Source organism: Hipposideros armiger, unplaced genomic scaffold (genome assembly GCF_001890085.2).
Source record: "Hipposideros armiger isolate ML-2016 unplaced genomic scaffold, ASM189008v1 scaffold_11, whole genome shotgun sequence".
Lineage (NCBI taxonomy): Eukaryota > Metazoa > Chordata > Mammalia > Chiroptera > Hipposideridae > Hipposideros > Hipposideros armiger.
The window spans coordinates 143,795-168,383 of record NW_017731361.1 but is presented as its reverse complement, the minus strand read 5'-3'; the positions used below and the strand labels follow the sequence as shown (position 1 = coordinate 168,383).

At 48.5% G+C, this 24,589-nt stretch overlaps 1 protein-coding gene across 2 annotated transcripts in view; it reads left to right on the top strand.

Annotated features, from left to right (window-relative positions):
- The window catches only part of SPOCK1 (SPARC (osteonectin), cwcv and kazal like domains proteoglycan 1), a 511,698-nt gene that overhangs the window by 353,616 nt on the left and 133,493 nt on the right, over positions 1–24,589 (top strand). For both annotated transcript variants that reach the window (XM_019660985.1, XM_019660993.1), the window contains one exon: positions 18,510–18,636. In XM_019660985.1, coding sequence (XP_019516530.1) covers positions 18,510–18,636 — 127 coding nt within the window. The remainder of the gene's footprint in view (positions 1–18,509; positions 18,637–24,589) is intronic.

The following is a 24,589-nucleotide window of genomic DNA, read 5'->3' as shown; positions in this document are numbered from 1 at the left end:
CAAGAACTAGGCAATGGTCATATAATCTAAAAACGGGAATTAAAACATTCCAGTATATTTCCTTCCATTCTTTCTTCTAGTCCTAGGTTTTGTTCATTGGTTTGTTTTTGTCAAAGCTTGATTATCAAGTGGTACTGATGCTGTATATAAAACTTCCTATTGGGTTCTCTTCAGTTAATATTGATAAATGAGTATTTTTATGATTCTACAAGCCCTTTATATATATATATATATATATATATATATATATATATATATATGTGTGTGTGTGTGTGTGTGTGTGTATAAATTTTAATTGTGTACCATACTATGCAGAAAATGACTTGAAATGGATCATAGATCTAAATGTATGAGCTAGGACTACAAAACTTTCAGGAGAAAATAATAGTGGCAACCTTGGATTTGCTAAAGACTTCTTAAATAGGACATAAAAAACATGAACTATAAATGTCCCCCCCCCAAAAGAGAACATCAACAAATTGGATTTCATCAAAATTAAAAACTTTGATCTTCAAAAGACACTGCTATGAAAATAAAAAGACAAGCCACACTGGGAGACAATATTTGCAAAACTTATGTCCGACGAAAGATTTGTATCTAGAACGTGCAATGAAAGCATATGCCCATACAAAGACCCCTGAATGTTCATTAGCTGCTTTATTTGCAATAGCAAAAAGCTGTAAGCAACCCGAATATCCATCAACAGATGAATTGGTTAAACTGTGGTATATTCATTACAATGGAATACTACTCAGCAATAAAAAGAAAGAAGCTATTGATACATGCAACAGTATGGATGGATTTCATAATAAGTATGCTGAGTGAAAGAAGACAGACCAAATGAAAAAACAAAGTGTATATGCGCTATAATTTGAATTTAGAAGAACTTCTAAAGAATGCAAGCTAACCTGTGGTGACAGGGAGCCTATCATTGGTTGTCTGGGAGGAGCAAGTGGATGAAATGCCTGAGAATTTTCTGAGGCTTGATAAAGGGAAACGGATCCTTAGGAAAATGGTTCAGTCAAGCTCTGGTCTTAGATGCCAAAACTTCCTCTGGCAAATGGATTTGTTTGAGGAAGAAGAGTGTTTAACACAGCAATGTGTTGTTCTTCGTGACTTAGGCTTTAAAAATATTCTCTTGGGCCTTCTTATAGAAAATACCCTCCAAAGAGACAGAGGGACAGAGGGATGGGTCATACAGCCCTGCAGAGGGCTCCTCTCTCAGGGATTGGCTGCAAGTCAGGATGGCTAGTTCTGATTTATTGTTCTTGGTGGGTAAGAGATGGTGGGGGGTGGGGGGTGGGATTTCTCCCCACAGAGTGCTGAACATTGATTTTACCTCTCTGTTGTCATTGATTTTTATTTGGAGAATGGAAAATTGAAGCATTTGTTGTAAGCCTTCCAGACAAGCCATATTCTCAAATTCTGCAAGTGTATTGCGAATGGGAGGAAAGGATGTCAGGATGGGACTTTCAATGCCTGAGTGCACCCTTGCGAACCTCCTGGGAGCAGTGGAAACTAATCTGGTTTTAAATAAGGAGCCTCCCATTCGATGGGCTAGGCCTCTCGAACGTAATGGCCCTTTATCTCCACTTCCTAATTATCTGGAATAACAACGGATTCTCTGCACAGGCAAAGAATTCAGATTCACTGAAGGCTGGTGGCATAGTAGACCAATCTGAGCGCTTTCTGTCTTTTATGTGAATTTGAAAAAAAAGAGAATCAAAGTGTTTGAGGTCAGAGAGAAGTACATCACAGAATGTGCCTCAAATACCAAACTCTCAGAGGATATTTGAAAGGATGATGGTTATTTCATCTCAGTTTTGTTTTACAACAAAGCACTGCCTCCTGTGTAGGGGCTTTGAGCGGGTTGATTATACGTACACATATCGGTCTCAGTTTGGGAGACACGTGGCCACTTGGAAGGTGGGTGATTCCTAGGACGGCTTTCTGGTGCTTCACAGTTCAAGGCATTGGCAGTGACCAGAGTGTGATCATGCCCACATCTCCTAGTATGATTTTATATTTATGTAGCTTACCCCCTTTCTCCAAGGGGCCCATGCATTGCCTTGTGTTCTGTTTTAAGCTGGGGGGAATCTTCATTTGCCAGGCTCTGGCTCTGGGTAGGGTGTCCATGAGAGCTTGGTGCTATTTCTCAGCTGTTTGTGGAATGAACAAAGCTGAGTTTGGGGGTTGGGCCGACTTTTCACTCAGTCACCTTTATAAACAGAAAAAAATCACCACTGTGGTCTGTTTTGCAAACACCTGCTCCTGGGCACTGTAAAAAAACAAAGGGGGAGTGGTTGGTTCAAAGGATGCCACTTACTGGCCACCTGCCCTGTGAGGCACACATGGCAGGAGGGATCTTGCTGACTTCTCACAACAGTCAGTTCGGTCAGTATTAGGATCCTCATTTTTCAGATGGGGCTTCTGAGGTTTTATAATAACTCCCTCAATTGCTCTGGAACGGTAAGGGGCAGATTTGGAACCCGAGTGGAGGAACGCCATACAGCCTCCTCTGCTGCAGGGTCATGGGTGTGAGCTCTCGCTGGCTAGGTAAATTTCCCTGCAGTGCCCATGCCCTTCAGACCCGTGCCCACCGGCTCCTGGCCCTAAATGCGCCCCTGGACTCAGGCCTGGGCCCTTCTCTCCCAACTCCTGCTCCTTCCAGAGCGATCAACAAATGGGCATTACACCGATTTCCTTCTTTCTGTGCCAAAAGCAATAATTCTGGGTTCATTTTTCCCCTTTGTAGGGTTTTTTTTTTTTAAATTCTTCAAGCCACATGCCACTCAAACATAGAGATAGCTAATTAAACAGCTTTTTGGTTTTTTTTTTTTTGAACAATAGAAGTTCTATGTGCTTCTGCCTGTAAGGACCCAGCTGCTACTGGGGCCTTCCCTGAGCAAGATTTCTTAACTCACACAAGCCATTTACCTTCTCAGTTCCTTTGATTTTTTCTGAAACTGAGGGTATTGATTCAAGGATCTTGATGACAAGAGCAGCAGAGAGTAAGAAGCCATTCATAATGGAGATGTGAATAATTGGGTGGAATTTTTAGTCCCTTTGAAGCAGGGGGATTGAGTGAGAGGCAGGTCTTACATTGTAAGGCAAATTCACGAGGCAAGTTTTTGAAATGCATTTAAAAATATATCAAAGTCCTGGCAGCCAGTAAAATTTACCAGACCTATATCTTGCCCTGCCTTGTTTTCCTTTTTTTTTTTGTAAACCAGGTGGGATCGCTCAGTAGGTCTAAAGGCCTTCTGCCTGGTGGGGCAGTGTCTGGGTGTGGCACCAAAGGGCAGCTCCAGCACCGCCCACCAGCCTGTCACCTCCCCCTCCCAGGCTGCCCTGCTGCAGAAGTTTTTCCACCACAGGGGGCGGTTCCTATTTCCAATGGGCCTCAAAACACTGGACCGTTGTCTCTTTTTGAGCCGTGTTATAGCTGTAGGAGAGTTAGTTGTGTTATGGTGGAATTGCCCAGAGTGTGCTTGTGCCCAGATGCCAAGGTGGCTGGAGAGCAAGAAAGCCCAAGTGTCTGTGGGGCTGGGAATGGCCGTTTCTGGGGCCAGGGACTACCCAGTGTGTCACCTGCCACCACCTTACTCGGTGGTTGTGTCCACAGCGACAGGGCTGCAGTTGTTCTGTTTATTGGTGTCCTTGCATATGAAGGGGTGTACAGCGTTGCATATTCCAGGCATCAGATTTAAGTCGATTCAGAAAGTGGAGGGTGAGGTGGGTGTTCCAGTTTTGAAGAGACCGTCACTGGGTGTGATCTCCTCCAGAACTCAAGGTCCAGCTGGGTAGCACACAGGTGTGAATCATTACATTAGCACGTCTGGCCCTAAACACTGAGTGACAGACAATCTCATGCCCCTCAGGCCCTCAATGGCAGCTCACTGAAGATGTTAGGGTGCCCACACACTCGAGAACCATTTTATAGCATCCGGGTATCTAGGTGGAGCAGGGCCCGCGTGGCCCCTCACAAAGCTTGTCATCTCCTTTCACACAAGTGGTTAGATGGAATTTCCCCCCTTTCACTAACTTCTGTTCTAATTCTCTGAAACCTCTTTCCTTCACCTTTGTTACTTATAAATCTCCGGTGGCCTGCGTTGTCGCCCTGCCTAAACTCATTAAGATCCCAACTCACAGATTTTCAGCTCAGATGTTTTAGATCAGATTAATTCAACCAGTGAACCGTGAAAGATATTCTTTATGGGTATCAGGCACCACAGTAGGGCCCATTTGGGGCACGGACCATGCGGGTCCTGGGGCCAGAAAATGAACTCAGAGTGATTTAGATGGGCATCCAAGGCTATCTTTAGAAGTGCTTTCGTTTTAAGTAGAATGTTCTCAAGCTAATGTCCTGCCTTTAACGTTCCTGGCGGAGAGAGCGGGCAGAGGGTGAGGTCCTCCATGCACAGAGGGACAGGAAAGATGAAAGTTAATTAGTTTGGGGACCTTTCCAAGGCACTCTCTTAAATGATGTTTTTCACTGCAAGGGACGTGGCTTGTTACTGAGTAGTGGAAGGCCCCTCGTCTCGCCTGCCTTGTCCGTGATCCTGCCAAAGCTGGAGGTGCTGCTGTGTCATGCGTCCCCTGAACTGCACATCTAGCTTCCCATTTACCAGAGGGAAGGGAGGAGGCCGTGGCTCAAACCGCCCGTGGTTATGAGGAGTTCCCAATGAAACACAAAGGGGCGGGGCTCCCCTCTGGCCTAGAACTAGGGTCCTTCTCCTGGCAGGTGTCAGGGGAGCCCCTCTGTGAATCTGGTGATGGGGAAGAAGGCCTTAGGGCTTGGGTCCCTCCTGTCATCATTCTGGCAGGATCAGCGCTCAGAAAACTCACATACACCCGTGATGATGGGATAAAAGTCATTCATTCAGATTCCACTCAGTCGGAGTTTGAAAATTTCTTTATTTCACAAATATTTATGGCGCCTTCCCATTGCCAGACACTGCTGTGTATTTTGAATTCTGTGATGAATGGACATGGTCTACCCTTGCAGAGATTAAAGTTTATTGGAAAAGACAGGGCAAAAGAAATTAAGTGTATAATAAATCGTGAGAGGCATTAGATAGGGTAGAAGCAGGGGCCATAAGAGAGTAGGCTGGGTGAGTGGGGGAGGCCTCTGGGGCAGGTGAAAGGGGTTAGGTGGCAGGCAGGTGAAGAGCAGGGAGACGTGTTCTCAGGGGAGGGAGCATCTTCTGCAGAGGCCTTGAGTCAGGGAGGGGAAGAGCCTCGGTGTCATCCTAAAGGAAGTGAGAGGAGAGGCCTGTGCCTGGGGGACACTGTGACGTGGGGCATGGCTGCATGAGGCTGGAGGCTGGAGGGCCAGATCCTGTAGAGCCTTGAAGGCCGTGGGGCAGGTGCGCCTCTCAGGCCAGTTGTGAAGGGACGTCTGTGTGGCTTTAAGCCGGAGAGTGACAGAATCATGTGGCTTAGGGTGGACTGGATTTTCTTGAATAATTGTTCTTTAAAGCAGATAATATGCTGTGTGAGAGAAGCTGCGGGGCTCTGGGTGTGAGAGTGCTTGTGTGTGTGCATGTGCGCATGTGTGTGCATGTGTGCATGCATTGTGTGTGCGTGTGTGCATGCATTGTGTGTGCGTGTGTGCATGCATTATGTGTGTGTGTATGGATTGCACATGCTCAAGTGAAGAGCAGGAAGATCTCATTGAAGCTTATAGCTTAATAGACGAGCTTAGGGACCCAAATGCAGATAATCCAAGCTAGACAATAAGAAGTCCCATGAGATGAAGAGGAGGGCAAGCATTTGCAGCTGCAGTTGGGCAGGAGGCAGAGAAGGGGCAGAACTAACCAGTGGTTTAAGCACACGTGGGGACTCTCTGGCTTGGGCGCATTGTGACCTGCTCAGTACTGCACAGCCTTATGGGGCAGAGACAGGGGACCAGAGCAAGGCTGCCCTGAAGCCCATCTTCTGTGTAGCAGCCACTCTGCCTTCGAGACACTTTCCTACACTGAATATCCATTTCCTTATCAAGTGATGACTTTAAAACCCACATTGTGGCATTGTGACAAGTTAAACGGTAAGGATAGTGCTGGCACATAGTAGGTGCTCAATAAAATTGGTCTCCCATATGAACTGCTAGTTCTCAACGGAACAGTTTTAGATGGGGGAATAATTCTGGCTAGCCCCACCAAACTGCTGAGACCTGTATGGGCTCACGTATGCAAAGGCCCTGCTATGTTTATTGATCTGGGTGGTGCCAGCTCTCATGATTAGTAAGTCCTCCACTCTCCGAATGTGCATGTCCCTCCGTGTTATGCTTATCCACTTCCTTGCAATGTCTAGGTTCCCTCTGGAGGGTTAGCTCAGGTCTTGACACACAGCAGGGGTTCACAATGTATTAATTAATGGATGAGTCAGTGAAGTCGAGAAAGGAGCTGGAGGCGCAGGGCCAGGCTGATGTACTGAACTGGGAGCTCTGATAGGCCAGCCAAGTGGCAAAGCAATGCTCCAAGTCAGGGTCAGGGCTGCTTATATCACGAGGGCAGAGGTGTATCCCATTTCCCTTTGTTTTCTGCTTAGAACCTACCCCATTCCTGGACACCCAGGAAATGCTCAGACAGTGCCTGTGAGATTCCACAGGGAAAGGGGGGGAAACGTGTCAGTCTGGTGTGGAAGTGGCCCTATTCCTAGGAGAGACCCACGTGCTACAGACTCTGCACCTGCCCCACCCCGGTGGACTGCTGCTTCGGGGTCTTCTCCCTTTGCCCACCCTCTCCCTGTGCTAAGTGACTGGACACTTCTAAAGGTTAGCTGTCTGGGGCCACAGGCATGGACTTAGTGGTGATCCAGTGTCATCAGTCTCATTGACCCCTTGAGTCTCTCCAAGGTGGAGGCCTGTGTTCTGAGTGCTGCAGAGTGGCCTTTGAATCTGCCTTCAGGAAGGGAAAAGGAAAGGGGCACGCACTGGGCACCCGCTCTGCCGGCAGTCACGAGCAGAGCCTGCCTAGCTTTCTACTCCTCTGAGCCTGGCCTCAATCCATCCTGCTTCTTCTGGGAGGCGCGCAGGCTCCTCCATTCCCTCTGAGGTCTGACTCCTCTGCCCCTTGGCCTGTGGGACTGGCCCTCCCAGCCCTTCAGAACAAGACAGGACAGGGCTGCCTGCACCCCATGTTGCCCGCTCTGCAAGGAGGAAGCCTGGGGAGGCAGCAGGCAGCATTCATACCAGCCCATCTTCCCTGTGCTGCGGAGAAAGAAGCCCGCTGCAGAGGTGCTGGCTAATGAGCTGCCCACCCCTTGGGCCGGGCGCGGGCCCACCGCTGCTGCCCTCTCCCCTGTGTGTGCCCACAGCATACCTGCAAACTGGTTGGAACCTGCTGGGGTGCTACTGGATTTCCTGATAATCTACCCACTCGCCAACTTAAGCAGTTTCTCCGTGCACCATTTTTTTTCCACCTTGTGTATGGGGCCAAATTGTCTTGTTGCTCTTAATGGCTCTGTTGATTATCTCTGGACCTTTCGTGGTGACTCCAAACACTTAGCTTCCCAGCAGCTCTTAGAGCAACACCTGGTAGGTGTCGACGGAGTGGAGGGTGGGAAAGGGGGTAGCGCTCCCTGCGGATGCTGTTGATGGGAGTGTAAGCTGGCACATTTCTGGTGGGCATTGTGGCCTCATTGACCCCATGACTCCAGTTTGGAGACTCTATCTCATGGAAGTAAATAGAGTCACATGACAATTTACGTACAAACATGCTCAGTACACTTGATGACACCATTAAAGGAATGGCAACCATCTCCTCACTGTCTATCCGGAGAAGAATGCTTGCACAGATGACAGTGTGCCTTTTCTAGCAGCCCCTTCCTCTGGGTGACCTCGGCTTGAACTCTTACAGTATAGGGGAGCCTCCCTCCCTGGCCTTCTGAGAGACCCTTTGTCTTTGGACAGCTCTCACTCACTGTGTGAGCTGCTTCCTTATATTGAGTCAGAAGGTTTTCTGTTGGCAACTTCTACACAGTGGTCCAGGCTCTGCTGTGGAATGGCCCTGGGACATGCTGGGTGGCTCTTCCCTGAGGCAGTGCCTTCTTGCCCATCTGGTCTGTCCATGAGACGGGTGGCACTGGAGCTGGCCCTTGGGGAAGAGTGGGGGGATGCTGGCAGGAGAAGATCGGGGTTGCAGGAAGCACAAGGGCCATGGAGTCAGCCTTCGTTCTCGGCCACCTGTCCAAAACACTCCCCACCAGTGACGCCCACAGAGGTGGGCGGGAGCTCGTCAGGGCTCCAGCTTCTGTCCTCCGACACTGACTGTGAGGAAAGCTGTCAGAGCAGGGGAAGGGCTGAGGTGCTGGGGTGGCTGTCCCTGCCTCGGCGGTGCTTTGGGTGAATGGCCAGTGTTGGTGGTGTGTGTGCCTGTTGGTGTGCCGCTGGATCTCCTTGAATGCCATGTCCCTGCCTGCCCCCTGCCTGCCCCTGGGTCTGCACTGGAAATAGCAGGGACCCCAATGCTGTCTACCCACTTCTTCGTTTTGCTGACTTGTTCTTTTGAAGGTCGATGGTGTACAACCCTCACGGATTGGGGTCTTTTGCTGCTGGTGACTAGAAAACAAATACAAGTACTTTTTTTTTCTCATACACACATCTCATAATAATTAATGCCCGCCCCCCACCCCCAGAATGCAAGCACATGTTTTCTAAGGTTATAGCGACAGAGCCCATGGTGGAATTGCCTGAGCTTGCACGCACCCTTGTGTGCACATCTGAGCTCACACACAATTAACCAGAAGCTGGGTTGGCAAAACCCTCAGTTCTTCTGGCCCCTCCTGTGAAGAGGCAGGTTCATGAATGCTCAGGGAGGGAGGCCAGATGAAACTCTTGGTCTTGGGCCTGCTTGCTTATCATTTGCTTTTTTTTCCAATTAGCATGTCCATTGCTAGAGATCTCCCCTAAGGTCTCAGGGCTTGAGAGGGACTTTTCTTTCTTGGGCCAGCAAACACAGAAGGATGGAACAAGACATCCAACGGGGATGCCGAGGGTCAGTGGGTAATAGTAACTGTCTTTTCTCCCCCACCTTTTAGGAAGAAATGGATTTTTAAAACAGTACACCACTATCCATTATCCTAAGGGAATAAAGAAAGCTCCACTGTTCACTTACATTTCCCTAATAGCTTGCTATTACATTGCTGCCTTGGCACTTTTCCCTAACAAAGCAGAATTCTACTTGGGGTGTGTGTACATGTGTATGCACACGTGTGCAGACTGTTTTTGCCTGTCGGCCCCTGTGGCCATGCTCATGCAGCAAGCTGAACTTTGAATTAAAACCCCATCAGCGTCTGCCTCACCGAGCCCCTTGGTGCCACTGGCCATGCTCTGTCAATCTCTTAATGGAAGGTGACTGCAGCCGCAGTCACCCACCAGTTAGTGGAATTTACATAATCACATCAGTTTGCTAATCTCCATGATCTGGGCAGGGAACACTGAGGGCCTTGTGAGTTTAGGCTGGAAGTAGGTTTGACTAGGCTCTCTGGACATACATATTTTATTTCAGGTATAAGGAAACCTGGATTCATGTCCAGAAATCTGTACAACACCAGAGATCTGGCAAGTGCCTTCTCTTCTTGGCCTTTGCCCGCTGGCCATACAAATTGCTTGGGTACTCTTACGTGTAGGATGGTTTGGAGGAATCCTGAAATACACGGCGAATTTCTTGCCATGGAGGGATTTTCTTGGATAAGTTAGCAGTCGGTGAGAATCTCTAGTGTTTCAAGATGTGACTACAAATAAAAAACAGTGTAGGGAACACCTACCCTGAATAAATTCAGCCACTCAGAGTGACATGATCATTATGCTTTAATAATAATCATTACATGTAATGTACGTTATAGGAAGTACACTGACTGCACTACTAGCATGCTCTTTGAATTCTTTGCCCAATTTCTGGTGTATCGTAGGTACTTAATAAGTGTTTTCTGGAAAAGTAAAAAAATATCTCTCGAATCCTAACCGTATTTGGATTGTTTTAGACCTTCAGTGTTGATAGCTTTGCTTACACAGACCCTCAAAATATAGTAATGTGGAAATTTAGTTCAGATAGGTTGATCTGACCCCTTGGTCATCCCAGAAACCTTTGAGGACTGGTCAGGGAGCTTTTTTTCTAGGTGAAACTCCCTTTTTTTTTAGCCCTCCTTCCTGCACCTGGGAGGCCTTTCTTCTGTTCTAACCACTTTGTCTTTTTTATACACTACTGGAGAAATAGGAGCTGGCAGACAGGTGTGGGTCTGGCAACATGCATCTCTTTAAAAATTCAGAAAAGGCATTTCTTTTTTAGATTTTGAATAAATTCGATCAGCGGTACATGGTTGTAAGAGAGTCAAATGATAGAGACATACAGTCACAAAGCGGAAGTTCCCTTCCTCAGCCTCAGTCCTGCCTCATTCTTCCATGTTTGGTGCGTGCCTTCTTAATCACTTTCAGTCCATTGACACATGCACACACAGTGTTTCTGGAAACTCTCATCCATCTATTGAATCTTCTCACCTGTGAAAAGTAGCTGCGTCCCCAGCTGCCTTGGCCGTTGCACAGCTCAGGCGGAAGGCCGTCACGAGGCTCAAGTTGAAATGAACCCTCATCCAGAGGGTGATATTCGTATACACCCAGGGAGCTGTTCATGCTTTTAGAATTGGATCTGGACCAGGCCCGTATGTTTTTGGTGGCCCTAATTCTGTTCCAAAACTTTCAAAATATGTACTTTTCCTATGGGTTTGAAGGTTCTTTAGAACCCTGGCTTGCTGGTCTCTTCTGATGTGTTTGAGCCTTGACCTGGGGCCTCACCCTCCTTACCTGGGTCAAGCCAGGTGGGGTGCAGACACACAAAGGTGCTGCCTTCCAGTGGTTGATATGCCAGCTTGCATCAGTGGATCAGTGGGGGCTCCACTCTGATGACTGGGTCCTCCCGTCCCCCCAGCCTGCTTTGCTCGCTATCCCTACCCGTCTCCCTGACTCATTCCCCAGCACACCGTCCCAAGTTCCACCATAACTTTTTTCCCTCTTGGGGCTGTTGGGAGGAGTAAATGAGACAATTAGTGGAAAGGGCTTAAAACAATGCCAGGAACATTGTAAGAGCTCAAAACGTGGTCGTTGTTATTACTGGTATTAGTAGTATCAGCTGAATAGTTAAGTTCTCAATAAAAGTGTAGCTGCTACTGGGCCAGCAGAGTGGCGCATTGGTTAAGAGCTGGCTTGGGACGCCAGAGGGCCCCGGTTTGGATCCCATATATGAGGGCCAGTGACACTGCCCTCTACAGCTAAGATGCTGAACAACAGCTCAACCTGGAGCTGGGCTGCCATGAGTCGCTGGCGACAGCGTAGGCTGCAGCCCCTGCTGCAGTGAGTTGCCATGGGCTACCATGTGTAGCCAGCAGCCAGCGTGAGCGGCCAGCAGCCGCCATGAGTGGCCGTTCAGAAGCCGGCGACTGATCTGCCTCGCCTGGGAAGAGCGCAATGATGGTGCCAACTTGGGCCAGTGAAGCAATGTCCTCCACAGCTAGATTGAAGAACAAAAGGACAGCAACTTGTCTGTTCCCCTTCCCCAATTCCCCAGCGCTGTTCCCATCCCCCAACTCCCCAATAAAAATCTTTAAAAAAAAAAGTGTAGCTGCTACTTTCATTATCTGTATTTGTCCTTTTCAATTTCGAGCTTCTCTAGACAGCGTGTCTTATAGCATCAGCGTGACCAGACACTTAGGACACACAAGAGAGGATGAACTCTCTTTCTGAAGCTCTGTAGTTCTCTCATAAACATCTGTTTATTAGGAGCATTGGATTCTCTTCCGACAGGATCTCATGTCTGGGACCTTCTTCATTTGGAAAAGTGGGAGAGTCATGAGCCCGTCTCTCTCATCAAAGCAGCGTCTGTAAATGACAAAGGCCATTATACCCTCCCTGTGTAATTTTATGACTCAGTATAACGACTCAAATAACCCTAACAACAGAGGAATTACAGCATCATTTTACATGACAGATTATTCCAATGGTTAACATGTTTTTTCATTTCAATTAACATTCATTATTTTGTCTCTGGCTCAAAAGAGCCATCCTGTCAGCTATCTGAATATCTTCCATCCTTGTTTTAGAAGCAATTACTTCTGATTTTCCAAACAAATTCAATCTTGTTTTTGAATGGGCAGTTTGATATTAACAGGAAAATAAAATGCATATAATGCTGGCTGTCAGCAGACAAACACTGTAAATCCTGGAAAGGGCTCCTCTCGGGTGGGTTCTTCTCCAGTGGGTTCTTCTCAGGTGGGTTCTTCTTGGGTAGCCTCTGAGCTGGCAGGTCTGCCTTAGAGATCTGATGGGAGAACAAAGGCAGGATGGACAAGACAGGACGGACTGGGTATGTACGCCTGGGTTTTTCACCTGTCAGTGGGGGTAATAATGGCATCTAGCTTCAGAGGGTCATTGTGGGTGGACTCAGGGAGATGTGTTTAGGCCACTGAGGCTGGAGTGTGGCTGCTATCATTATCTGAAATTGCTTTACTCTTTCACCAGCTGTTCCTATGCAGAGTAAAACCTTCCCATCTAAAGTTAGACACACGGTGGAATGCACAATGGATTGTATAAAGTGAAAGGCTCCTCTTCAATAACTGAAAGAAAACAAGTGAACAATTCTATATGTACGCTTAGCAGTCCCCACCTCCACTGCATCATTAAAATATTTTTGACACAGATTGTTAAATTTTATCCTGTGGGTTCGATGTCAGGAAATTTACACTTGCCCATGTATTTGCTGCTGAAAAAACTCCTCAAGACGTCTCTGTCCTGCAACAGCTTTGCAGTGGGCCCTGACTGTGGCTCTGCTGTACCCATGGTTAAGTGAAAGACTGTGTCACTGCTGATGTCCTCAGACTCTTGGTGTCAAGTGGGAAAGGGGCAGGATATGGAACTCGCTTTGGCTGGTGAGGGTAAGGCCATCTGAGTGAGGAGCGGCACAGTCCTGAGATGTGGAGGACACCTGAGCAGGACACCGTGAGGTGTGGACTTGAAAGTCGCCGTGGATATGTCCAGGAACTAGGACAGGGACACCTGGGAAGGGCAGTCACGATCTGGTCAGTCTTGCTTGTAGCTGCTGCCATCTTAGAAGCACATGCTTGCAGTCTAGTCTGCTGCCAACCATGAGTGGCTCTTGTAAATACAGTTAATATTCATACATTTGCATAGTATGCTTTATAGAAATCCTGGGTGTGGTGGTCCAGAGAACAGTGTTAGAACAAAGCCAATCTTTAAATTAATCATATCAACATGTAGTTCTGTGCAGTGCTGTTAACGCGCTAGAAAGTCCAAATGTCACGTTATTGACTACCCAGTGAGGTTTGCCACGATCTTCGGTGTTTGAGTTTTCACTCTAGGCTACGTTTCTTAAGAAATACTACTAAACTTAGTATTTCCTATTTGTTAACAAACACATACATAAAATGTTGTGAAGAATACGGAAAAGCTTATTTCAGCACTTTTTGAGGATTCCTGGGAATCCTGACTTCTCAATCCCGAATCCTAAAGATCACTACGTGTTGGCAGCTTGGAACCAATATATCAGAGGCCCTCCCCCAGCGCTGGAAGCAGCCTGACTTCTGGAGTGTGGGAATCCTGAAGCCCTCGGATGCACAGGACAGCTCCCTGCACCCACTTCTCAGTCATGGTTAGAAACGAGCTCATTGTTGTTTATTTAAATCTGAAGTAGGATTTCTGGACACAAGAACCTATTGAATTCTTCTTGCTTAAAATAACGTGCCATTTTTGCCTTCTAGTTAGTGCTTATAATTTCCAGAAATAGAAGGAGAACCTTCTAAAGGCCCAAGTGAGTAAATTCACTTATTTCACTGAGCAAACAAACCCATGTGTCTTGAGGGTCCCTCTTGTTTCCAAGTACCGGGAGCACAAAAACGGTTAAGACCCTGTAGCTATCCTTGAGAATACTGAGGAAGATTGACATACAAGAACTGCTGCATGCTGTAGTGAATGTCACAGTTGGGTATGAACAAGGTGTCTGAACAAGCTAATGTCATGGTTAATTCTACGTGTGACAGGGCTCAAGGGTCAGGAAAGATGTCATGGAAGGTAATTGATTTTAAGCTTGAACAAGGGACAGACATTTGCTCTGTGGCTAGTAAGATTTGCCAAGTCATATGGACTTGAATTTGCATAGCAAATGTAAGAGACGTGTAAATGGCTGATATGACTGGCTGGAGATAAAAGTAATAAGACTGAGTGATGGGGGGAAGCGATAAGGACAGGAAAAAAAGGTGTCCAGGATGGACTCTAAGGAGTTTAGCCTGGGTATACCCCATGTCCCACTGGAATCATGACAGCCTTTTAACATTTGGTCAAACTGAACCAAGGTGCTTCCTTGGAGGCGAGTCAGGGAGCCTGACCGGAAGCAATCGCAGGACCGTGGTGGTGTGGAGTACAGCCGGGGCTGCCTGTGTAGGGGCTGCAGGAGACTTATTGGGGGAGGGAATTTTTGAGCTGGGCCTTAAAGAAAGACTCATGAGGCAGAGAAGAGTAGAAGATAGTGGGGAGAAATGAAGGTGGGAATGACATGGTGTCCAGTGGAGGAAAAACCCACATGATGGCACAGAGGTACAAAGATCCTTGGTAGGCTCTGGGAAACAGTAAAGGTGGTTGGAGCAAAAATGTGTGATGGTGGTGGTCAGTGTATGTGTGCATATGTGTATGCGTGCATGTGTGTGAGTGTGCACATGCATGTGTGTGCGCATTTGTGTGTGTGTGTGGTATGTGTCAGAGAAAGAAGCAAAGCAGACAGTGGCCCTTTGAAGGTAGGCTCAGTCAGTTTAACACCAATAGTAGGAATTTAAACTATGCCCTAGAAGGTGGGGAGAAGATGGAGGCTTGAAGCATGGGAATCACATCATCAGATTTGTACTTAAGAGTCATCACTCTGCTTCAAAACCATAAGTGCTGTAATTTTGGTAGACTCAAAAAAGGAAGATTGCGAAGAAGCAGTCGAGCCAAAGAAAGTAAGAAATGCCAGTCATCTGCTATGCCTGTCTTCCTTCCATCTTGGAGGGCTTTAGATTGGGATTTTCTGTGTGGTGCTGTCAATAGGGTAGGAGGTTTGGCTGCCCCAGCTCCAGCCAGCTGGGATAGAGTTAGGGCTTTGTGGCCAACGGAAAGGATGGTGGAACCTGCCTCGCAGACTAAATTGCTTGTGTCACCCCAGTTGATGAATGTCTGGGACATTGGGAATAGCAATCCCATCAAGATACCTTTATCGGATTTCACTCTTCATTGACTCAAGAAGTGAAATATCTTACAGTCAGAAAGTTTAGTCCCTTGCCTCGACTGGGTTGGTTATTTTTTATGGTTTGCACTGAATTGAGGAGATTGAACTATACACATAATAACCGGGAAGTTCTGCTCTTTGAACTCATATATACTCGTACATAACTTGACATAACTTGGCCTCTGGACAGAGACCACAGGTGTGGATACTGTCTCCACTAGGGTCCTACTGATGTCAGGAACACCTGGGTTTGCCCCAGTATAATAGGTATGCTTGTTTTATTAGAATTAGGAAAATTCTGATGGCTTGGCCTTTGTACTTCTAGTCCCCAAGGCATCCTAGGAGGGGTCAAATGTAATTCCTCCTGGGTATAATTTATGACCACCTGATATTGACATTGGACATGGGAGCTTGAGCCTTTGTAGGTGTAGAGCCAGGGATAATGTTTCAGAGGGCCTTTGCTTATAAAACTGAGCCCTGATTATGAAAATACAAATACCAAAGCAGGGAACTAAAATGGCCCCACAGCAGCACATAGTCATGTCAATCTGATAAATCTATATGAAGTAACTTCGCCATATTTCTGTGTGACACTGGGCAAGTCACTCCTCATCTGTGTCTCTGATGCTTCATTTATAGATTCAAGTTGTTGGACTAAATTCATATTAAGGTATTTTCTGGCTATGACAGTCTGTGATTCTGTGATTAACCCTTCAGGAACCATTGCAGTGGTCAGCACACAGGGACTCACCCAACAGAGATATACTGAGCATCCGTGATGCACCAGGCCTGCTAGCACACACGGGCCAACCTCGCCTCTTTGTCTCCCCGTAAGGAACTTCATCCAATGGTGAAGTTCAGGTCCAGAGACAGGGATGACCTGTCAATTACTGGTGGTTAATAGCTGATTCCATCTTGTCTCCAAGCTGTTGGCTCTGTCCATATCTCCCTCCTCTGCCTTTAGCTAAGCTCCTTCAGGCTTATTTCCTCTGGGGCATCGTTGCACATGGTTCTGTCTGCTTCGGCAAAGCTGCCTGCCCTTTGGACTTTATAGTCCCTTTCTGGGAACTCAGAACAAGAATTGCTTCAGCTGTGGGCATGCACGCTAGGGACCGACCCATGAGAGGGGCTGCTAGACACAACTTCTGCCTGTATTTTCTGATTCATTATCAGTATCAGACAATCTGCTGCGAGAATGATGATAAATGTGTGGTGTTCTGCTGAAGGAATCATGTACTCTAAGATTAACCCCATTCTGACAGCCTGCTCGTCTACTGCATGGAGTCCCATCACCCACCATTCTTTTTTTCAGTAGTCCAGAACAAACTTTGCAAGTGTAAAGGGTGCTTGGCAAAGGATAATAGGAGACCTCCTAGCCACATGATTTAGAAATGCAAATAATAGATGTTTTTATTCCAGACAGAGAGGCAAGGACAAGGTGGGTAGCTGCTATGGAAACAGGGAGGCGTTGGAGAGAGGACCCCCAGTGACAAACATGTAGGTGGCCCAAAAGAATTTTCAAGCTAGTACTCTAGATGGGACTGAAATGGACTGAAGAAGAGAGATGCATCCCTGGACACGCGGCAGTGCGTGAATGTCATTGCAGGGGTAGCCACCATCGTCTTCATGACTTCTCACAAGACTCTTCCCCCATTTGGACCTCAGTTTCCCCCACTGGTAAAATGAGTAAGCTGGGTCAGGAGATCTCAGGGGGGCTCAGCCCTGTGACCCGTCCATCCTGGGATCCCCAGTGGCCCCAAGGGGTGTGCTGTGGGTACAGGGTCTTCCTCCTGGATGTCAGCTTCAAACATAATTCCCCAAACAGACCTTCCTCCTCTGCCTGCCACCCCCCAAATCACTAGGGCGGGTTTGAGGCGCGATAAGAACCAAGTTGGTAGGTGCTCTTCCTCAGTCACTTTTCTTCATTTGGAAGAGGGTAGGCTACCTGAGACACCAAAGCATAATTCCTGAGGAGACAGATAATCATTCCACACCTGGTAGAAAAGATTTCCTTCTTGTGGCCCCATGAGTTCTTCCGGGGAATTAAATGCCCACAAACCTAAGGCCTTCAAATTAATTCAAATTTCTATGGCAGTGGTAATGCCATCCTATATGCCCCCATCTATTGAGGCAAATAATAATTACTACACCTACCATTTCGATTGCTTCCTGTTTTCCAGGCATTATGCTGAGTACTTTACCCACCTCAGCTCACGTAATCCTCACACCATCCACTTGAAGTAGATTCTCTTTCCTTCATTTTACAGACACGGAAACTGAAACTTACAGGGTTAGCAATCCTGCCAAGATGACACAGTGGGTCCGTGGCAGAGCTGAGATTCGAACTTGTGTTTTCCAACTCCAGTAACCGCCACGCAGTGCTGCCCATGCAAACACCCCATAGGCACATTGATCGCCTGACTGATGGGCAGTCCAGAGACACTTGTCCTCTATGGGGAATGCAGCCCCACGGCCGTGAGAGTCACTCCCAGTGGTTTGCTGAGAGAGCAGCTTCGACTACGAGAGAAAGGGTGGCAGCAACTGCAGGTCTTCCTGTTAGTGGTTTGTGATATGGGGATGGGGTTCCTTCCATGGACATAAGCCATCCTAATAGCACCATTTATCATTGTGACAAAGGTTAGGATGGGGAGGAACTGGAGCTGGAATGAAAGAGTAGAATTCTGATTATTTTAGCAGTTGAAAGTGGCATCACCTCAGAGCTTCTATCAGATGGCAAATTGGAAGCTGGACTGAAATTGCTTTAAAATGTATCCAGAGATCCTTTTCCACAGCTGTGATAAAGTCATTTGGTTGTGTTTGGAGATGTGTTTCTATCCAAGATGAGTCGTCTGTGTGTCATCCCCTTCGGAAGGCTCCTGGTCAGCCCCGGGGAGTTTGAGGCCATGGGTGCTGTTTCTGGGCACCTGGGGTACGCCCCACGCTGCACGGGGGCCGGGCAAGCAGGTGGAGCCACACTCCCTTGTTGTGTTTTTAATGCATTGTGGATTTCTTTCCACTCAGTAAGGGGTGTTTTACATTTGTAATGGCCACGTGGTTTTCCTCGGCGCCTCTGCTGGGCTGAGCCTAGGCCTTGGAACAGCCTCCTGCCCCGATCAGGGAGTCGGAAAGAGTGGGAGTGCTGGCTGTTTGACCAGCCCTTTGGTGTATTGGGCCTTTGTCCAGGTAACCTGGAGGAGAGGCCCATGGGGATGGAAGCTTTATCTCCTCTTTTTTCATCCTCAGGCAAAAGAAGGGGAACGTGGCCCACAAACCCTGGGTTGGACCTTCGAATCTGGTCAAGTGCAAGCCCTGTCCCATGGCACACTCAGCCATGGTCTGCGGCTCCGATGGCCACACCTATACATCCAAGGTCAGTCACCTTTGTCTTTCCTGTCATCAAAAATTAATGTCTGCGTGTTCTGACATGTCTCGCTGCCCACACTGGCACAGTTGTGTGACTCTCAGTGGGCTCTGGGCCTTGCCCTCGAAGCTGTCACATGAACAGACTTTCCCACCAAAGAGACAAGTGAGATAAAAAGGTTGCCTCCTGTGTCCTGGCGTGGTCAAGGGCTGTGGGGAGAGGGTGATTCTGAGAGTGGCGTGTGCTCCTGAAGTTAATCTCGGGGAGCTTCCTGGAGAAGGTGAGGTAGCAAGCGGTTCCCAAGATGTGAGTCATATAGCTCGGCTGACGGGGAGCAAACACGTGAGGGAGGCCCAGGAAGCTGCCCTACGGTGGTGTGGCCGGTGAAAGAAGGGATGGGGTGTCAGCACGTGTCCCAGCTGCATTTGTCGTGCATGTGGAACCCATCCAGCACTGTACCTGGCCCCGGGGCTACCGGCACCACTGTTCCTTTCTTAGGGGAGGGGCTTACAGCCCAATGTGGCGACAGGTCATTTTTACTCAAACCTATGAAAAGAAAGTGACTTCATAGAAAAGGAGACTAGGGATCAGGTGGGTCCGTTTATACCTGTTGGAAGGACTGGGACGTTTCAGGGAGGAGGGCGTGTCCTCCGGGCTGTAGTGATAGGATTCACAGGCTGGGAGGCCAGGGTCATCAGGGTGAAGGAAGGAGGTGATAATTTGTTCTTGGATCCTCAAACATTCCCCTCAGGGTAAGGCTCCCCGTGTGGGCGTGGGAATGGGTGCATCTCCCTGGGATAATGACCTAAAGAAAGGGAAACCACAGAAGTGACATGAGTTTTGCTTATTCATTCTCGGATCCAACAACTCTACATCAGCCCCCGCTTGGTGCCTGACACTGGCTGGGTGGGAAGGCGTCAGCGTGTGGGTGTCTCCAGTTTTCTGTAAGACAGAGGTGGGGCCGAGAAGCGGGGCTGTGACCCTCTGGCCTCCTCCAGCCCCAGTCTCACCACTTTCATCTCAGCTCCCGATTTCCCATGAAGTAAGGGTCACTTGCAGGGTGGAGTTGGGGGCTCAAGAGAGTTGCTATAGGAGACACCCCGGGTCACTTCTGGCCATACTGCCATGTGGTTCTCAGGCTCAGGGACTCAGGCGGTTCTGTTGGGTCCCCTCTCTGTCCCTGCCCCGCTGCACACAGCTGACAGCTTCATTCTCTGATCCCGTCACCATCCTGCCCCTTACGCCTGGGAGAGTCCACAGGCCGGGGAGCAGTGTCCCTGCCTGCTGCCCTCAGAGGCTTATTCGGGTTATTTCGAGGTTGGGCCGTGCTTTCCTACTCATTCTATGTTGCATGAGTCAAGTATTTTCATTCCCTGAAAGTAGAGTTTTATCCTCTCAGATGTTCACATTTTCCTAACCAAAGGTAATATAGTTAACAAAACAGGCAGCCAGGAAGTATGTCTAGCTTGTATCCAGACCCATGTGATCTGCTTTAGGACCTCAATATCATAATTCCTGCTGGATTAGTCTCTTTGTTCTTTAACAAGCATCATTTGAGCTCTCCTTATACCCCAGGCTCTGGGCCAGGTGCTGGGGAAACTTACAGTGGAAGCAAAAAAAGTTAGCTCTTCATGGACAGTTAGTAATCCTTGCCTCCCAGCCTGCCTCGTGAATTATAGCTTTGCTGCCTAATGTCATGGCCAGTAGTACATCCTGGCTAAGTAGCTCTGGCCCAACTCTGCTCAGCACCCCAGTCCCCTTCCCCTTTCCCCTGCTCTCCCTGACCCCTGATGGAATCACGGTTTGAGGAAGTTTGCAGTAACGGGGCTCACTTCCGACCACCTGAACACGTCTGGAGTAGTGGATTTGTAGGGGGCATGGATGAATCAGTTCTGTCCCCCACTCCCAGAGGCAGCTCAGGCCATCCTTGTCATTCACTTAAAGCCCAGTTCCTAGGAGCACACAGTCGCCTGGAGATGCTAATAAAATGCAGATATTACAATGCAACAGGCCTGGCATAGGGCCTGAGAGTCTGCGTTTGTAACGGGTTTCAGGTATGCCCATGCTGCTAGTCCAGACGCTACTTTGATTAGTGAGGACTTCAGTTTTCATAGGTGCCTCCTAATAGATCTCTAGCTCCAGTCTTCCTTATTCCCTGCCCCGAGCCCATTTCCACATGACAGAAGGTGGCAGAATTCTGTAATAAAAGCCTGTTTGTTCATCTCTCCCACTTAAAAATGCTTGGGTAGCTTTCCTCTTGCCGCTAGAACTAAGCTCAGACCTGTTCTTGTGACTAACAAAGCCCTCCAGAGTCTGTTGTCTTTCTGCCCAACACTCACTCATCACAGAAAAACCCTGCATTCGTTTGCTCAGCACCTGCGTGGTGAGCACTTCTGGTTGCTCTGTGGTGAACACGGCAGGGCCAGTGGGGAATGAGACAGACGCCACTGGAGGTTACAGTTTGGTAGGGGAGGCACAAATGAGTAAGTCACCAAACAAGTAAGGCTGTGGTTTCCAATTTTGGTAAGTGCTGAAAAGGCAAGGAGCATGGCGCTGAGAGCAAGAGTGAGAGAGGCCTGCTTTATAGCGAATGGCGAGGGAGGCCTCTCTGAGAAGGTGTTCTTAAAGCTGAGTGGGAGGGGAGAATGTTCCAGACAGAGAAAATAGCAGGGGCCAAGGCTCCCTGGTGGGATGTTGTGTTTGAAGAACCGAGAGGATGCCCGTGTGGCTCTAGTGGTGACAGGAGAGGCACATAAGATGGGGGGGGGGCAGGCAGGATGTCGAGAATGGGACAGATACTTAGGAGGTGACACACATACCTAGCCAGAGCTAGAAGGTGAGCAGATAGTTGGGCAATGCCAGGCTTGTGGGACACTTATTATTTTAAGTGCCTTCTTTCTGCCTAAGAGCTTGAGATCCTAGAGGCAGACACAATGCCAGTTACCACCTTAACCAGGCACAGGGCACCGCACATAGTGGGTGCTTCACCAGGCAGAGGACAACGCACAGTGGGTGCTCAATAAGATGAAAGACAAGGGAGGGCCACCAGGGACTCTAGCTGAGAAGGAGTGGCGAGATTCTCGTCTGTGTCACCCTTTAGGATTTGACTGAATGGGTTGGAGAGAGCTTAGTGATTGAGAGAAATCACCCATCCTGGGCTCAGTTGCTTAGTTAAACACCCAGCCTGGGGCTCTGTAGAGAGTTAGAGGCTCCTTGCAATGACTCCCTCTTGGTGAAAAGCCAGTTTGTGCTGCTGAAATGATTCCCTCCAGCTCGGGAGTAAACTGTCTGATCCTGTCTGAGCCTGAGATTTGAGACAAGCCATGAAATGTCAGTGAGTGATGACGGCTGTTTTGGGCGAGTGGCATGTCGCACACCAAACCCCAGCAAAAGAAACGGCCCACTCACCTCTGTCTTTCATTCGCAGAAGGAGCTGAACATGCCAGTTCCCCATGAGCCCCACGCTGCAAGAAGCAGTGGTCTCCTGTCAGACGTGACTTGAAATGCTGTCAGTGGCCCAGGGAGTGTCTCTGGAAAGGCTCGCTGATCAAGCCCCCCCCCACCCCCCACCCCAACTGCAGTCAGGGCAGGAAAGTCGGTTCTTTGTGTTCCAGAAGGTTGCCTATTACAGATACTGGTAAACGGCTTGTTTAAGAGGCGGGGTCAGGATTTGGAAGAGTCCTTTGCAGTGATGCCTGAATCTTCCAAAGAGGACTGATGTCCTGGGCAGAGTGCAGACAGGCCTTCCCCAGCTCCAGCCTGCTATCCCTTTGGTGTCCGTGAATTCCTACACCAGCCTGACTCAGTCCTCCATGTCCCAGACCTGCTCACCTGTCTCTTCCTGGAGTGAGAGAAGAGACCTACAGCCTTCTCATCAGAAACTAGTGTCCCTCTCCCCACTCTCCATCCCAGGTACACTGAGTCCCAACGAGCCAGGGACAGCGACAGAGTTTGGCACTCATGATCTTCTGTTTTCAATGAGGCTTCCTTCCAAGAAGGGTTTAGTATTGGGGTGTTTTAGTTGTTGCCCCTACATGCATGACCACCTGTTTGTTTTTTTGTTTGTTTGGTTTTTTTTTGAGGTTTAAGAGGACATTTTAGCCTCATAGACAAAGCTTTTGGAGGACCACGTGGGCCCACGGTCAATTAATAAGAGTGAATGAACAGATGACTTTCCATCCCCTGGAGTTATGGTCTCTTTTGGGTCAGTGGAGTCAGGAAACAAAAGACAGATGAGACCCTGATGCCCATATAATGGGAGGTGATTTGATGTTACAAGTCAGATTCACAAAAATTAGTGTTGGTAAAAGTATGTTGCAGGCCCAGTCCCATCACCACCAAGGACACCGACACCTGTAATAAAGAATCAGTTCTCCAGGGCCAGCTGAGTGGCTCCGTTGGTTAAGAGCTCACTGAAGAGTGCGAGCGCTGAGCAACAGGGTCGCCGGTTCGATTCCTGGCCCGAGCTGAGCTGCTGCTGAGCTGCCAACAGGTGGCAGGATGGCTCAGCTAAAGAAAAAAAAAAGAAAAAAGAATCAGTTCTTCAGGTGAAGCTTTACCCTTTCACAGCTGGATCCCAAGGCTGTGGGGAGCATTGGAGTGCTGTCAGAAGCAGGAGGTGGGAGGAGTCTGAGCATCAGCTCTGTCAATCATGCCGGCTGTTTGTCCTTGGGTCACATCAAACAAGCTTTCCTTCTCCATTTGGGCCCAAACAGTCAGAGGCTCCTAGACCTGGGGGGATGCATTTAGGACCCTCTGTCCGCAGCAGGGTTCCTCCAGTGGCCTGGCACCAGGGACACCACTCAGAACTCTGTGACTCCCCCAGGACCAGAGATAAAGTGGACAAAAGCGCACCCATTTTGTGATGAAAGGATATAAGATGTTACATGGCAATAGCTGTTCATTCAGACTCTATAAAGTAAAATCCATACAAGATTAGGGACAGGAAACCTCCACTGGGAGGAGACAAGCTGAAGGCCAGTAGTACAGCTGGTTGCAAAGTGGGACATGGATTCTGCCCCTTGACGTGGCTTCTAGGCAGTAACCATCACCCTGGTCATTTCACTGCCCTTGATGTCACATTCTCCTGGCCAGGAAAAATGAAGGCGTCCCGAGAGTCAGTAAATATTGAGCCCTTTCTTACTCTGTGACATGCATGGGGCTAAGTATTAGGGATATGGCAAAGGACAAAATAGACAAAGCCCCATTTTCATGGAACTTACAAGGAAGGGGGACAGATGGTAAAGCAACCTCTTTTCATTAGAACAGGTGTTCACACAAGGGGTGTTCGGGGTGCTGCAGGACACAGAGCAGGGCCACCTTAACTCGTGTGGAGGTGTGAGTGGTCTTAGAGGAGGTGAAGGTTCATCAGTTGACATCTTGAGATTGGAAGGAGTCACCCAGAAAAAGTGTGGGAACAGAGGGCTTGGGCAGCTGATTCATCAGAGGGAAGATGAGGGTGAAGAGATGAAAGAGCATGGCCCCTCAAAGGAACCAAGGACAGTGTCATGGTGGCTGGGTCACATGTGGATTGGGGACAGGGAGCTGACTAAGCTACAGAAATGAGGCTAGAAAAGTAATCAGGGGCACTTTTTTGCAGCGCCATGAAAGCCATATGAATGAAGGGGGTTGGACTTGACCCTGAGAGCTTTGGGGATCCTTCCCATAAGGATTTATGTTTTTGAGTTTGCTTACGCTGGCTGCAGGGTGGGAGAGGCTGGGGGCAGGGCTGGCTAGGAGGAGCATGCTGGCATGGGCCAGGCCTGGGTTTGTGTCGTGGCTGCAGACGTGGATTGAAAATAGTCTGAAGAGGCTTTCAGGAAGTCATAGCTCATCCGGTGACTGAATTTCAAACATAGGAGTTACTTCAGCTCTGAGCTCAGCAGGACTTCTTCACCATCCTAGTCCTGGTGGGACTAGCAGATCCTCCTGCCAACAGCTCTGTGGCCTCAGCCTGGACTGG